The sequence below is a fragment of the Canis lupus genome, chromosome 29, assembly GCF_048164855.1.
Source record: "Canis lupus baileyi chromosome 29, mCanLup2.hap1, whole genome shotgun sequence".
Classification (NCBI taxonomy): domain Eukaryota; kingdom Metazoa; phylum Chordata; class Mammalia; order Carnivora; family Canidae; genus Canis; species Canis lupus.
In genome coordinates, this window is record NC_132866.1 from 30,521,104 (window position 1) to 30,537,511 (window position 16,408).

A 16,408-nucleotide genomic window follows, 5' to 3' on the forward strand; every position below is an offset into this window, starting at 1 on the left:
ATGATCTCAGGATCATGAGATTGAGTCCTACCTCCTGCTCTGTGCTCAGACGATGTTTGCTGGAAACTGTCTCTCCCTCTTTCTTTGCCCCTCCTCCCTGCGCACATGTGCTTGTGTGCGCACATTTTCTCTCTCAAATTTTAAAAAGAGAGATTTCTGAGGTAGACTCAACAGAACTGGAATAAAATGTTAGGTTTAGTTACCTTTGTGAAAACATCCTCAAAATACTGATTCTAGTTTTTTGCCATCATACTCACCATTTTCCTTACTCGTTTATTATTGTGTAATAGCTATAAAACTAATATAATTTTTTTCATTTTTTTTCCCCTAATTTTGTATTACTTTTATACTTCACTTTTCTTTTATGTTTGTGCTGCATTAATTCAAGATAGGATCCTTGTGAAAAGTTTGCAGACCAAAAGGCTCTGCCAGGAGGGGTTCACTCATACACTGAGATTCAAGGAATCACGTACAAATGGATGTTTATTTGTAATTTTAAAGAAGCCAGTTTCATACTACTATATGTTTCATGGTGAAGAAGTCTTTTTTTATTTATTAAATTTGAGGCAACCTGTAGGAGAGGGAACTGACTGGTAAGGGTTGCAGTGGAAATAGTTCACATCTTGATGTGTTGATTACTCAGAGTATATACTTTTGCTAAACTCATCACCTTATACTGTTAATATCTGTGCATATCACTATATATAAATTGTATCTCTTTTTTAAAATATTTTATTTATTCATGAGAGAAGGGGTGGGCAGGGACACAGGCAGAGGGAGAAGCAGGTTCCATGCAGGGAGCCTGATGCGGGACTCGATCCCGGGTCCCCAGGATCACGCCCTGGGCCAAAGGCAGCGCTAAACTGCTGAGCCACCGGGGCTGCCCTGTATCTCTTTTCTTTTCTTTTCTTTTCTTTTTTTTTTTTTTTTTTTGTATCTCTTTTTTAATGAAATATTTAGAGGCAACTGAGTGGGGCTTAGCAGGCAGGTCTTTGTCTTACAGTACCTTTTTTTTTTTTTTTTTTTTTAATTTATTTATTCAGAGAGAGAGAGACTGAGAGGCAGAGACACAGGCAGAGGGAGAAGCAGGCTCCATGCAGGGAGCCCGACACAGGACTCGATCCTGGGTCTCCAGGATCAGACCCCGGGCTGCAGGCGGCGCTAAACCGCTGCGCCACGGGGGGTGCCCTGTCTTACAGTACTTAAGTATGTCCAACAATGGACCCTAGCCCAGCTTCCACAGAGGACTTTGATGGTGTTGCTGGAGAAAATTATGATTCAGTGATATTCTTTACTAGTAACAGTTACCAGTCCCCCGTAGCTTCCTGTGCAAAATTGCTACCTCTGTGGCCACTACTGAAATGTAGTGTGTTTAGATAGGGTTTTCAGCAGAGTTTCCTGGGCTTTGGCCAAGAGGTTCCAAAAAGGTACCCTTTCTACCTTCCCAAATTGTGCAATACTCTTTTTTGGTGTATAACCCAGAAATGAGTATCTCCATTCACATCAGTGTTGCCATTAAGGAATTGGGTATAGAGCTGTCAATTCCTTGGTTTGTCCTGTTAGTCTGGCTGTTGTCCCTTCCCCCACCCTACAGCCTGCACATTTTTTCCCTTGGCTCTTTCTCAGGAGCAGGGGCAGCAGCTGGGCCTTCCACATCCTGGCACGAGTGGGGCTAAGAGTGCCTGATGTCTAAATTGGTGCCAGTCACGAGCTATGAATCCTGACTAGGGCACTCCTTTTCTCAGTCGGTTTGGACTTCTTACTCTAAGTACCAGAGTGAGCCTCTACCCAGTTCTGCTCACAGCTGTTGTTCTGATCAGAGCCATAAACTTAAGGGGAACTGGAAGTTTAGCAGTTTTCTCAAGACTTTTTCACTCTAGCCAAAGTCTTGTGTTGCTGAGAGCTAACCTGTTAGGTCTAGCATTTAGAGTTAGGTGGGTTGGGCACCCAGAACAGTCTTCTGAAGTATTATTCCCTGATTGCCACATTTTATTGAGCTGCAACTCCTTTATGTTAGTCAAACCCTTAGGAAGATTGCTAACCTTGTATTCTTTGTTTCTTCGTTGAGAGTACATCCTAAGATGCTCCTGCTACATCTATGTGAATTACTATTGCGCTGTTAAAAATATATTTTAGGGCGGCCCCAGCTGTCTCAGCGGTTTAGCGCCACCTTCAGCCCAGGGCCCTGATCCTGGAGCCCCTGGATCGAGTCCCACGTCAGGCTCCCTGCATAGGGCCTGCTTCTCCCTCTGCCTGTGTCTCTGCCTCTCTCTCTGTCTGTCTGTCATTAATAAATAAATAAAATATTTTTAAAAATGTATTTTAAAGGGGTGCCTTGGTGGCTCAGTTGGTTAAGCGTCTGACTCTTGATCTCAGCTCAGGTCTTGATCTCAGGGTTGTGAGTTCAAGCCCCACATTGGGCTCCACACTGGGCACGGAGCTTACTTAAAAAATGTATTTTAAAAAATAAGTAATATGTTCATATGGTACAACATTTAAAAGGTAGAGAAGGATACACAGAAAAGTCTCCCTTCTATCTCAAAAGTAGAATGCAGACTTTTTTTTTTTAAGATTTTATTTATTTATTCATGAGAGAGAGAGGCAGAGACACAGGCAGAGGGAGAAGCAGGCCCCATGCAGGGAGCCCCACATGGGCCTTGATCCCCGGACCCCAGGATCACGGCCTGGGCTGAAGGTGGCGCTAAACCGCTGAGCCGCCCCCCCCCCCCCCCCCCCCCCCCCGGGCTGCCCGGAATGCAGACTTTTAAATAAATCTACTGTATTACTAGTATGTCATGTATCCTCACTAAAGGAGGAGAAGAGCTGATCTAAGTGACTTGCTAAAATAGTATTTTGTCTGGAAACTATAAGGCTAAAGACAAATGCACTCCTTTTTCGAGTGCATTTCGAGTGCAAAAAAACGAGAAAGTTTTTTTCTCGTAGGAGTTGACAGTTTTGAAAGTAATTTACAGCTATAGTAAGGTTGAAAAACTAACAAATGGTAGATAATAGGAACCACATTTCTGTCAAAGAAACAAATTACAAATAAAGAAAAGCAAGGAGGGAGGCTAGAATGGACCCTGTGGTACTGGATTAGAGCAGGAGACTTTAATATGATCCTATGTGTAGTTTAATATACATGGATAGAAAAATAATGAAAGATATGTATGTAAACATAGGTTAATACATATATTTCCCAGCTCTCTCTGCTAAGGAGGGTCTAGGAGCAGTGGTACCCCATTAGCAGCAATCACAGCTATACTCAGATCTTGGTTTGTAATACCATCCCCCAGTAAAAGGAATCAAGGCTTCTTGGAGAAAAAGCTGATTCTACACCTGGGACAAAGAAATTACAGGATGAGCCTATAGTATTTTGTAGTGCTAAAAGGTTAAGAAAGTACTTAAAAAATAAAATGATGGGATGCCTGGCTGGCCCAGTTTCAAAGAATATGAAACTCTTGATCTTGGGGTCATGAATTCAAGCCCCACACTAGGTGCAGAGATTACTTAAAAAGAACAAACAATAATGGGCTAGCTCTGTTTCAAAAAAACTTTATAAAAATAAATAAATAAAAGGATGGGCAAGTCAAAGAGACACAGGAGCCAATCTTAAAAAGCTCCCTGGACAAGTCAAAGAGACATAAGAGCTAACCTAAAAAACCTCCCCATGGCCAAAGATAGAACAATTTGAACAGCAAAATAACCTAGTATTGGATTATAACCTGAAATGTAAAATAAATATACATGGGTCTATGCTGATATAAAACAAATGACTAAATAATTAAAGGTGGAGAAAAAATGAATCTTCCTTACAGGATAATTCCACATAATATAGGTAGGTATATAGAGATTCCTCTTTTTAGGAAGTGGAGCTTAACTTTTGTCTCTCCTTTGAGTGTAAGTGGGGCTCGGTGACATCTTTCCAAAGAGATAATGAGAAAGGAAAAATAGTACTATATAGTATGGAGACCTGGCTGACATTGCCTTACCAAGTGATCAGATTTACAATCACCAATAATAGGTAAGTCCTGTTGATACATTGTACCCCTAGTATGATATGATAAGACGAGAAGGGCACTTTACCTCTGTGCTATTCTTCTCGAAAACCATGACGCCAGTCTAAACATGAGGAGAACATCCAACAAACTCAAATTGAGGGACATTGTATAAAATACTTCTTTAGGATATCAAAGGTCATAAAGAACTAGGAAGACAGAAACTTTGACAGACTGGAGACTAAGGATTCATGATGGCTAATTGCAATGTGGTATCCTTAATTGGATCCTAGAACATAAAAATGATATTAGTGGAAAAGCTGGTAAAATCTAAATACAGCCAAGAATTTAATAGTAATATACCAGTGCTAATCTCTAAAATTCTTCCAAAATAAAATACCTGTTGTTTTTGTTTGTTTGTTTGTTTGTTTGTTTTTAAAGATTTTATTTAGTTATTCATAGAGACACACAGAGAGAGAGAGAGGCAGAGACATAGGCAGAGGGAAAAGCAGGCTCCATACAGAGAGCCCGATGTGGGACTCCATCCAGGGTCTCCAGGATCATGCCCTGGGCTGCAGGCGGCGCTAAACTGCTGGGCCACCGGGGCTGCCCCAAATACCTGTTTTTTAAGAAGCCTAACTCTCAGCCCCCTAGCTATCCAGTGTCCCTCCTTGGAGACAACCAATATAGTTCCTTTTATCTTCTAAGTAAATAAATGCAAATAGAAATAACCCTCCCTCCCATTAAAAACAATGCTTTGCACTAGTAGTATATGTACTATTTATGTACATCATCCTGCTTTTAGATCTTATCCCATTATCTGTATGTGTATATACACACACACATTCAGTCTTTTGTACTTTTTTTCTAAGTGGCTGCAGAAATTCCATTGTATGGATATACTGTAATTTAACTGATTTCTTATTGATGGCCATTTGTTGTTTGCAGTCAGTTGCTGTTATAAATAATTCTAATGAGGGATGCCTGGGTGGCTCAGCAGTTGAGCGTCTGCCTTCAGCTCAGGGTGTGATCATGGGGTCCTGGGATTGAGTCCCACATCTGGCTCCCCACAGGGAGCTAGCTTCTCCTTCTGCCTATATCTCTGCGTCTCTCTCTGTGTGTCTCATGAATAAATAAAAAATCTTAAAAAAAATAACAAATGACCTTGTACATGCATTATTTTGCACTCTTACAAGTAATAGGATAAATTTTAAGATTCTCTGAATTAAAGCATATGTACATTTGTAATTTTTATTAAAGATACTGTCAGGTTAAAAAAAAAAAAAGATAGGGATCCCTGGGTGGCGCAGCGGTTTGGCGCCTGCCTTTGGCCCAGGGCGCGGTCCTGGAGACCTGGGATCAAATCCCACGTGGGGCTCCCGGTGCATGGAGCCTGCTTCTCCCTCTGCCTGTGTCTCTGCCTCTCTCTCTCTCTGTGACTTTCATAAACAAATAAAAATTAAAAAAAAAAAAAAGATACTGTCAGGTTGTACTGATCTATACTCTACCTGAAATGTATAAGAGTACCTATTTCTGCATACCATCACCAAACATAGGTGTATTAGAAAGTTTTTTTTTAGTTTTTGCCAGTCCAGTATTTTAAAAACAAAGTTTTTATATAGTTTAATTTGCATTTCTATTGTGAATATGGGTGAGTATCTTCTGTAGAATGTTCATTTTTTTTGGTTATGTCCATTTTTAAATTCTTCGTTGATTTTTTTTTAGTTTAATTTTATTTAAATTCAGTTAATTAACATATATATAGTGTTATTAGTTTCAGAGGTGGAGCTCAGTGATTCATCAGTTGTATATAACACCCAGTGCTCATTACATCATGTGCCCTCCTTAATGCCCATCACTCAGTTACCCCATCCTCCCACTCCTCTCCCCTCCAGCAGCCCTCAGTTTGTTTCCTATGATTAAGAGTCTATGGTTTATCTCTCTCTGATTTCATCTTGTTTTGTTTTTCCCTCCCTCCCTCTAGGCCCCTCTGTTTTGTTTTTTAAATTGCACAAATGAGGGATCCCTGGGTGGCGCAGCGGTTTGGCGCCTGCCTTTGGCCCAGGGCGCGATCCTAGAGACCCGGGATCGAATCCCACATCGGGCTCCCGGTGCATGGAGCCTGCTTCTCCCTCTGCCTGTGTCTCTGCCTCTCTCTCTCTCTCTCTCTGTGTGTGTGTGTGATGTGACTATCATAAATAAATAAAAATAAAAAAAAAAATAAATTGCACAAATGAGTGAAATCGTATGATAATTGTCTTTCTCTGATGGACTTATTTCGCTTAGCATAATACTCCCTTAGTTCCATTCACGTCATTGTAAATGCAAGATCTCTTTTTTAATGGCTGAGTAATATGTCATTGTATATGTAATACCACATATTATTTATCCTTTTTTTTTTTTAAGATTTATTTATTCATTCAGAGAGAGCAAAGAGAGAGGCAGAGACACACACAGGTGGAGGGAGAAGAAGCAGGCTCCACGCAGGAAGCCCGGCGGGACTCGATCCCGGGTCTCCAGGATCACACCCAGGCTGCAGGCGGCGCCAAACCGCTGCGCCACCGGGGCTGCCCTCCATTCATATTCTTGTTGATCTTTTTTCTCATTGATTTGTAGGAACTTTTTATATGTTGGCAAAAAAAAGCCCTTTGTTATAAGAATTGCAAATATATTTTCTGAGTTTGTCTTATGATGTATTTTTGTTTTTGCCCTGCAGAAAATCCACTTTCTAAATGTAGCTGATTTTAACCAATCTTGTCTTTTTATGGCTTTTGAATTTTATGTAATACTTAGGTATTTTCTCATGTCTTTTTTTTTTTTTAAGATTTTATTTATTTATTTGAGAGAGAGAGACGAGAGAGCACAAGCAGTGGGAGAGGCAAAGCAGAGAGAGAGGGAAAGGAGGCTTTCCGCTGAGCAGGGAGCCCCATGCGGGGCTCTGCCCCGCATTCTCGGATCATGACTTGAGCCTAAGGCAGACGCTTAACTAACTGAGCCACCCAGGTACCCCTCTCATGTCTTTCTTTAATCTGAGAAGTTTACTTTGATGAAAGATTCAAAGCCAAGATTTTTTTTCCAAATATTTACCCAATCATTGTAACATCATTTATTGAATAGTCTGTTTTTCCCGTTAATTGAAATAGGATTGAAGAGAATTGAAATAGGAAAAAAAATAATATTTCATGCATTTGTGTCTCTTTGTGGACTTTCTATTTTTGTGCCATGGATTTCTCAGTTTAAATATGAGCTCACACCAGTTGTTTTTTGTTTTTTTATTCTAGAAATCTTCAAGTGTAGTCAAATGTACACAGTAGGTTAGTTATTGTGACATTATAACAATTTTTTAATATCTGGAGGGTCCACCTTCCTTCCTGCTCCTATTACTCTTTTTCAGAATTTGTTAATTATTGTTATATTTTGCACTTCAACTTTACAATAAGCTTATCTAGTTCCCCCCCAAAATAAAACTTCTATTGGTATTTTTACAGAAATTATCTTAAAATTATTTTAGAAGGTATGTCATGTTGAGTCTTTCACAAATGTGACATGCCTTTCTATTCGTATTTTTTTGTGTGAATCCTCTTTGGTGCTCTAAAATTTTCACTATTCAGATCACACTTTTTGTTATGTTTATTTATATCCAGGTACCTCTCTCTCTCTCTTTCTCTTTGCTATCATAAATAGCATCTTTTTTCCTTTATATTATTTTACAGGGCATTGTGCATACATAGGTGTATATGAAGGTTCTTAATTTCATAATATTAATTTTGTACCTAGCCCCCCTAATGAATTATTTTATCTGTAGTATTTCTTCAATTATTTCTCTTGGATTTTCAAAGTATAGTTATATTATCTACAAATGATATGTTTATTTCCTTTTCAAGTTCTATAGTTAAAGTTGCATTTTTGCAACTGTTACAGTACTACTTCTCATATAGAAGGGGTGCTTGGCAAGCATAGTAGGCCCCAAGGTACAAACCCCAGAGTAGGCGGAAACATTGGTAATTAGAGCCTTTGAACCCTGGGACTGGGTTTTGTTTTTTCATATTTTTTTCTTTTGTTTCATCTAGATGTGAAATCTGGGAGCTATACAGTGTTACAAGTGGTGGAAGCCCTTGGGTAAGAGCCTCTGTTATAGAGTGCCCTCCTCCAGTCTTGCTTGTGCACGCTGAAAAGGTTATTTTGTACACTGCTGCTTTCCTAGAGCTAACTGGTCCTGAATTTCTCTTACTATAGCCCAACAACCCCCTTCCACATCAGTACCTTGGTCTAAGCCAGTGTTTGTCCTGAAAAAAGTTTCGTGCCACCTAACGTTCCTAAGGAAGTTTTGGAAGTGCCTGGATCAGCCCATAGGTGTGGGGTGAGATGGATGGTTGAGAGCCATCAACTGTTATTTAGAGCTGGGATTTCTCCTCTGCTGCTTATCCTGGCTCTGACTCAGACCTGCTCATGAGCTCTGCCTGGGGAATTCCCAGGAGGCTGACCATGCACCAGATCCTTCCTCACTATAGGAAAAGGCATGGGGAAACAGCTGGAAAATCAGTATTAAAACCAGATATCCAAGCACCAAAGGAAATATGTGCTTATAGTCTGATGCCTGCTTTTCTCCTATTTTATTCTTAGTAGACTGTCTAAATTGACAAATCTTACTTGCAAAAGTTGTTAACTGTCACAGTTTTCTGAAGCAGAAAATTAGAAAATTGAGAGGGTGGGATAGAATGTAGGTCACTATTATGCATCTCTCCCACCTAAGAAACCATTTGGCCTTTCTACACATGGGGCCTTGGTCCGTTTTTTAAAAAGTAACAGTTTTATATATATATTTAATTCATATATAAAACTCATATCAGTTTTTATATGTGATGTATATAACTCATATCATAAAGTTCATCATTTTTTGCATATTCAGATTTGTGCAACCTTTACTTCAATCGATTTTCAAACATTTTCATTACCTCAAAAAGAAACCCCACGCCCATTATCAGTCACTGTTCCCTCCCCTTCTCAGCCCCCAGCAACCACTAATTTGCTTTCTACCCCTGAGGATTTGCCAATTTGGTAAATTTCATATAAATGGAATCATATAACATGTAACCTTTGTGACTGGCTACTTTGATTTAGCATAATGTTTTCAAAGTTTATCCCTGTTGTAGCTCTGTCAGTACTTCATTTCTTGCTGAAGAATAATCTATTATATGAATATACCATATTTTGTTCAGCCATTCATTAGGTGGTGGTTATGGGTTATTTCAAATTTGGAGTATTCTGAACATTGCTGCTATGAGCATTTGTGTGCTTTGGCCCATTTCTAAATGCATAGTTTTCCACTTCTGAACGGAGTCTTTTCTACAAGATCCTATTCTAGGGACCTTATCAAGAGTGATTTTATTTTTGCCCTTTTATCCTGAGTTACAGATACCCTTATCCTTGAAATTTCAGTCAAATGTCCTGATTAGCTCTCCTTCAGAAATCTACTTCATACATTTACTTGCTTAGATTGCTAATCATATGTTTACATGTAATCTCTGTAAGAGCTATTTTGAAGATAAGTCACCTTATTGCTTCAGTGCAAGTTTTCCCATTCAGCAATCATAAACAGTCAAAACCTTTATTCTGACCATCTTACTTTGTAAAACTCCCAGTTATAAAGATTTTTCCCCCTTAAGACCTTGGTTGCTCTCAGCATTTTTTCCTTGCCTGTAATATATTTATTCTCCTGTTTTGGTAGAAGTTGCAGCTGCCCATCATCTCTTGAGCCCTGTGGGTAAGCTGCTAAGCTATGCTTCAGAGGAATGTGGCTGTCGTGTAAGAGTAAGCCCAATGACCAGTCAGTACCTATAGATGGACACTTCTGTTAGCTGTGGTGACAGATGAGCCTCTAATGAATAATACCAGGTCAATCTGAGGATTGGCTCTTTAGGCTTTGGCTTTACTATTATCTGTAATGCTAAGTACCCACGGAACACCTTCCTGAGCTGGCTTCCATGCCCAGGGGGTGAGTGTGACTAATTTCAAAATGCTTATTCCTTCAAAGTCTGGCGGAGTGCCTCAGTGGCTCAGTCAGTTGAGCATCCAACTCTTGATTTCATTTCAGGTCTTGATCTCAAGGTCATGAGTTCAAGCCTTGCATTGGGCTCCACACTGGGCATGGAGCCTACTTAAAAAAAGAAATATATGGGGCGCCTGGATGGCTCTGTCAGTTGAATGTCTGACTCTTGATTTCAGCTCAGGTCATGATCTCAGGGTTATGAAATGTCAGGCTCCATGCTTAGCAGGGAGTTAGCTTGAGATTCTCTTCTTCTTCTCCTTGTGCTCCTCCCCCCACTCACATGCTGTCTCTCTGCCTCTAAAATAAAATCTTTAAAAAAAAAAAAACAAAAAAAAAAGTTTGAACAGGGTTATGTCAGGCTCTCTCTATCCTACTTTCTCCCAGGTCCTCTCTAGAGAATCCAGAACCCCGAACTCGGGCACGAGGAATCCAGCTTCTGTCACAGGTGCTACTCCAGTGTCAGTCCTTGCTCCTGGAGAAGGAAGGTACTGGCATCACTAGTAGGAGTGTCTTCCTGGATTGTTGGGCCAAAGCCTCCTTTGTCTATTCAAGCCAATTTTACAGGGAGGGAGGAAAGAAGGAAGGACATAAGGAATCTGTGAACTACTAATGCAACATCTTCATTCCTCACTGGTATATGTGGCAGAGATGATAAGAATCAAGACTGAAGACACTGGGATTTCAAATGCAGCCTTAGACATTTTTTTCAGTTATCTTTCCCTCTCTGTAAAATAGACAAAGCAGTACTTCATAGATGTGGAAAAGTCACTTTGAAGTTCTGACTTAAAAAGCCAACAGCTTACTTACCTTCTATGGCATAACTGGCAAACTACAATCTATTTTAATAAAGTTTTTTTAGCCTATAGCCACACCCGTTGATTTATCTCTTGTTTATGCTGCTTTTATGTTAGAGCAGCCGAGTTGAGCAGAGGTGAGTCGTTGTGACAAATACTTTGTCTTGCAAGCCTAAGATATTTCCTATCCAGCTCTTTGAGAAAGTTTGCCAAATCCAGTTCTATACAAGGGAAGTTCTGGGGTAAAAGTGGGTTCAACTGTGGACCTGTGTGATAATAGATAATAAAAGATGCTCACCTCTTTTCCTAACTGATCAAGGCACCCTCAAATGGGAGAGCATGGGGCATATCTCTTAGTGAAGGAGAAAATTCGTAGTGAAATCCAAACAGGAATAGCCTTTATAGATTCTGGGAAGAAGCCTGTGTAAAATAATGGCTGTATTTCTGGTTTGTACAGTGGTACACCTGATCCTATTTTATGAGAACCGGCTGAAGGACCATCATCTTGTGATCCCATCTGTCCTGCAAGGTTTGAGGGCGCTTGTAAGTTCTCCTTCTTTTTCATTACGTACTGTGTTTGTGGGAGCCCCTTTCCAGTGAATTCTGTCCTTATCCTTTGGGGATCAGACTCCCCAAGTGCTGGGCAGCCCCAGTTTCTTAGCGGTTTAGCGCCACCTTCAGCCCAGGGCGTGATCCTGGAGACCTGGGATCGAGTCCCACGTCAGGCTCCCGGAATGGAGCCTTCTTCTCCCTCTGCCTGTGTCTCTGCCTCTCTCTCTCTCTCTCTGTTTCTAATAAATAAGTAAAATCTTTAAAAAAAACCAACAACAACAAAAAAGACTCCCAAGTGCTGAGGAGCAGATGCCCAAATGTGGGACTAAACCAGTGTCAGCTGGGATCCCTGGGTGGCGCAGCGGTTTAGCGCCTGCCTTTGGCCCAGGGCGCAATCCTGGAGACCTAGGATCGAATCCCATATCGGGCTCCTGGTGCATGGAGCCTGCTTCTCTCTCTGCCTATGTCTCCGTCTCTCTCTCTCTCTCTCTCTCTCTCTATCATAAATAAATAAAAATTAAAAATAAAAATAAATAAATAAATAAAATAAACCAGTGTCAGCTAACCACTTCTGTTTTTAGTCTAGAGAGTAAAAAATATTTTGGCAGGACTGGAACTCAGAACCAAAGTGGAAGGACCTGCAGAGAAGTAATCAGCTTGAGAAAAGGGACCATGTTCTCACTGTTAGCACTTCTTTCTGAACCTGGATGTTGTGATTCCCACTGTAGCTAATTAAGCCTCTTTTGGGATTGTGTCTTCAAGGCTAGAAAACCCTCCATGCTCACACATCTCCTCTTCTCCCCCAGAGCCTGTGTGTGGCCCTGCCTCCAGGACTGGCCGTCTCTGTACTTAAAGCCATCTTCCAGGAGGTCCATGTCCAGGTGAGTGATGACAGTCACTTTTGTATTCTCTGTCTCCCAGCCCTGACATATATGACTAGGATTAGATGGCAAAAAAAATACTGCCTTCTAAGTTCTGAACTTTTTCAGGTCTTTGACCATGTTTACCTGCTAGTCTTTGCTCCTGTATAAGGAGAAGGAGGCAGGCCATTATATCTGTTCTGTGTCCTCTCATACCTGAACAAAGTAAAGCAGACAGGTATTGGTTATTGGCTGTAACAGCTTTCTCTGCATTTCTTCTTAGATTCATCTTATACTAGTATAAAGAGCACTGTCTACCTAGAGATTGTGAAGCAAGAAGTAGTTTTCTCAGCTTAGATATTCTTTGAGTACTTTCTTTACTTAGTTCTGGTCTCTCCCACCCCAAGTCCCTGCCTCAGGTGGACCGACACACAGTCTACAGTATCATTACCAACTTCATGCGAACCCGTGAGGAAGGTAAGAGGCAGGGCTCTTTGGCAATTCTGAAAAGCAAATACATCCTTTTCCCTCATTACCAAGACTCATGTTTAGCCTGTAAGTCATATAGGAGACCCAATACTCTGAAAAGAATGAAGGAAAATTGAGGTGTCCACTCACTACCAAGTAAAGGAATGGCAGTTTGGGCTGATATTTTAAATTCCTACCTCTAACAGTTACATATTTTTGTACATCTTTTCTTCACTGTGTATTCTCTTGGAATAGGAAAACAAAAAAAGATCTGCTCTGGGAGGCACCAAAGGTAGGGTAGCAATAGTAGAGGGAGAACAGAAGCCAAAAAAAGCCCAGCTTTCTATCTCAAGGGAGGGTAGTGACCTATTCTCTTCTCCCCAGAGCTGAAGGGCCTTGGAGCTGACTTCACCTTTGGCTTCATCCAGGTGATGGATGGGGAAAAGGATCCCCGAAATCTCCTGGTGGCTTTCCGCATCGTCCATGACCTCATCTCCAGGGACTATAGCCTGGGTACGTCCTTATAGCCTTGAATTAGCTGGTTAAGGCTTGTCAGATGAATGAAAATTAGAAGTTGACCTCATTGTTTCTCTGGTACCTTAGGACCCTTTGTGGAGGAGTTGTTTGAAGTGACGTCGTGTTACTTTCCTATTGATTTTACCCCTGTAAGTAGCCCCTTTTATTCATTCATTCGTTCACTGATTGATTCGAATATTCCTTGAGTGCCTCCTGTGAATCCGGTCCAGTTCTAGGCACTGAAGGGACAACAATGAACAAACGGGATAATCCTTGCCCTCCTGAACTTATACTTTAGTAAACTGGGAAATGGAGACACATTTGCTTCAGAGAAAGTATTCAATTCAGTGGGCATGTGGGGGTTCCTTAAGCTCCTTAACGATGTACTTAGTGGTGAGAGCTACAGGATTGTAAAATATGGTTCCTGCCCTTGAACTCTGAAACATTTAAGTAACAATATAAGATTATGGACCAAAACAAGTTGTGTTATAGTCGTTCAGAGAAGACCCAGTTCAGTGTGAGCTAGAGTAATCAGAGCTAGAGTAATTAGGAACTGACTTCACAGATAAGATGGGATTTCAGTTGGTTTCTAAGAAGTGATCGAATATAATCCTGGAGTCTGAGGGGTGATCTCAGGCAAAAAAAAACAAATTGACAAAACAAAGAAGACAGTTGAGGGCGATGTATACAGCGTGCTCTTACCCCCTTGGACCTTCCTCCCACTCTACATCTTGATATCCCTTCTACTTCCAAAAACTCAGAATCTCACCACTGTATGGGTATGCGAAGGTGTGTGTACTATAAGCATTAGTGGTTTCAAAGAAATGAGAAGAGTTCTATCACAGCAGACCAAATAACATCTTGAGTATTGATTCTCACTGTCTTTAAAGTTACACAGCCATCTTTGCTATAGGGAATTGCTTACCAGCGTATTCCATAGACATCATGGTCCTTGGGGCTATGCTCTCCTAAAATTCTTTTCATCTCTTTTGTAATCGTCATCACTATTTCTGACTCAGAAGAGCTTATTCCTTTGAAATCATAAGAGCTCTTTGTTAGGCCATCAGGTTTCTCTGTTTTTGGTTTATTTTTTGTTTGTTTTGAAAAAATAATACATTCACATGATCCAAAATCTAAAAGGTGTAAAAAGGTGAAAGTCCTATCTACCATCATTTCTTTCTTTGTTGTCAGCTAGTTTTATTAATTATGTCTGTATCTGGGGATCCCTGGGTGGCTCAGCAGTTTGGCGCCTGCCTTTGGCCCGAGGCGCGGTCCTGAGTCCTGGGATCGAGTCCCACGTCCGGCTCCCAGCATGGAGCCTGCTTCTCCCTCCTCCTGTGTCTCTGCGCCTCTCTCTCTCTCTCTCTCTCTCTCTCTCTGTCTATCATGAATAATTAAATAAATAAATCTTTAAAAAAAATTATCTGTATCTTACAGAACTTTGTCTTTTTTCTTTCTTTAAAATTTTAAAAATATTTGATTTAAATTCATTTTGCTAACGTATAGTATAACACCCAGTGCTCATCCCATTAAGTGCCCTCCTTATTGCCCATCACCTAGTTACCTCATCCCCTCATCCGCTTCCCCTTCTGTAACCCTTTGTTTCCCAGAGTTAGGAGTCTCATGGTTTGTCTTCCTCTCTAATTTTTCTCCACTCAGTTTCCCTCCTTTCCCTAATAGTCCCTTTCACTATTTCTTATATTCCATATATAAGTGAAACCATATGATGATTGTCTTTCTCTGATTGACTTATTTCACTCAGCTTAATACCCTCCAGTGCCATCCATGTCAAAGCAAATGGTAGGAATTCGTCTTTTCTGATGGCTGAGTTATATTCTATTGTATATATACATACCACATCTTTATCCATTTATGTATTAAAGGACATTGTGGCTCCTTCCACAATTTGGCTATTGTAAACATTGCTGCTATAAACATTGGGGTGCAGGTGTCCCATGGTTTTACTACACTGTATCTTTGGGGTAAATACCCAGTAGTGCAATTACTGGGTCATAGGGTAGCAGCTCTATTTTTAACTTCTTGAGGAACCTCCATACTGTTTTCCAGAGTGGCTGTACCAGTTTGCATTCCCACCAATAGTGCAAGAGAGTTCCCCTTTCTCCACATCCTCGCCAATATTTGTTATATCCTGTCTTACTAATTTTACCCATTCTCACTGGTGTAAGGTGGTGTCTCATTATGGTTTGGATTTGCATTTCCCTGATGGCAAGTGATGTGGAGCATTTTTTCATGTGCTATTGTGCATTGGCTATGTGTAGGTCTTTTTTGGAGAAATGTCTGTTCATGTCTTCTGCCCATTTCATGACTGGATTGTTTCTTGGGTGTTGAGTTTGATAAGGTCTTTATATAAAGATCTTGGATGCTAGCCCTTTATCTGATAGGTCATTTGCAAATACCTTTTCCCATTCTGTAGGTTGTCTTTTATTATAGAACTTTTTTAACCATTTATAAGTAAATGCTTCCCTACCCCTGCATATACTTTTCTTGTATTTGGCCTTTTTCACTTAGTATATCTTGGAGAGTACTCCATACAGTATATAAGTTAGCTCTTTATTCTTTATGGCTGTGTAGTATTCCTTTCAATGGAAATAACTAATTAATTTCACTAGTCCTCTTTAGGATGAAGGTTGTTGCTAATCTTTTGTTGTTAGAGGTAATGCTGCAACTTACATATCCTAGTAAACATGTATCATTTCACGTATGTATGTGTATAACAGTAAGACAAATTCCTAAAAGTGAAGCTGCTAGAATATATGCATTTATAATTTTAGGGCAGGAAGGAGTGCATTTTTGAAAGGTAATAGAGTGAACATGATTCAACAATTCTTTTTTAATTTATTCATGAGAGACACACAGAGAGAGAGAGAGAGGTAGAGACATAGGCAGAGGAAGAAGCAGGCCCCCCGCAGGGAGCCCAGTGAGGGACTCAATCCCGAATCCTATGAGCTGAAAGCAGATGCTCAACCGCTCAGCCACCCAGTTGTCCCTGAAGCCTTTTCATACCCTTTTGCTGCCAACTGCAGAGATCATTTTCTTTTTTTCTTTTTTTTTTTTTTAATATTTTATAAATATTTTTTATTTTATTTTTTAAATTTTTATTTATTTATGATAGTCACAGAGAGAGAGAGAGATACAGAGACACAGGCAGAGGGA

General features: G+C 40.3%; 1 protein-coding gene across 8 annotated transcripts in view; it reads left to right on the plus strand.

Moving 5' to 3' along the window:
* MMS19 (MMS19 homolog, cytosolic iron-sulfur assembly component) overlaps positions 1 to 16,408 on the plus strand; it is a 34,750-nt gene that overhangs the window by 5,456 nt on the left and 12,886 nt on the right. For 5 of the 8 annotated variants that reach the window (XM_072805794.1, XM_072805790.1, XM_072805793.1 and 2 more), the window contains 7 exons: positions 8,066 to 8,114; positions 10,429 to 10,529; positions 11,296 to 11,381; positions 12,197 to 12,271; positions 12,658 to 12,727; positions 13,103 to 13,231; positions 13,322 to 13,383. In XM_072805794.1, coding sequence (XP_072661895.1) covers positions 12,709 to 12,727; positions 13,103 to 13,231; positions 13,322 to 13,383 — 210 coding nt within the window. In that variant the 5' untranslated portion in view covers positions 8,066 to 8,114; positions 10,429 to 10,529; positions 11,296 to 11,381; positions 12,197 to 12,271; positions 12,658 to 12,708. The remainder of the gene's footprint in view (positions 1 to 8,065; positions 8,115 to 10,428; positions 10,530 to 11,295; positions 11,382 to 12,196; positions 12,272 to 12,657; positions 12,728 to 13,102; positions 13,232 to 13,321; positions 13,384 to 16,408) is intronic. The other 3 variants (XM_072805795.1, XM_072805796.1, XM_072805797.1) reach the window with 2 other exon arrangements.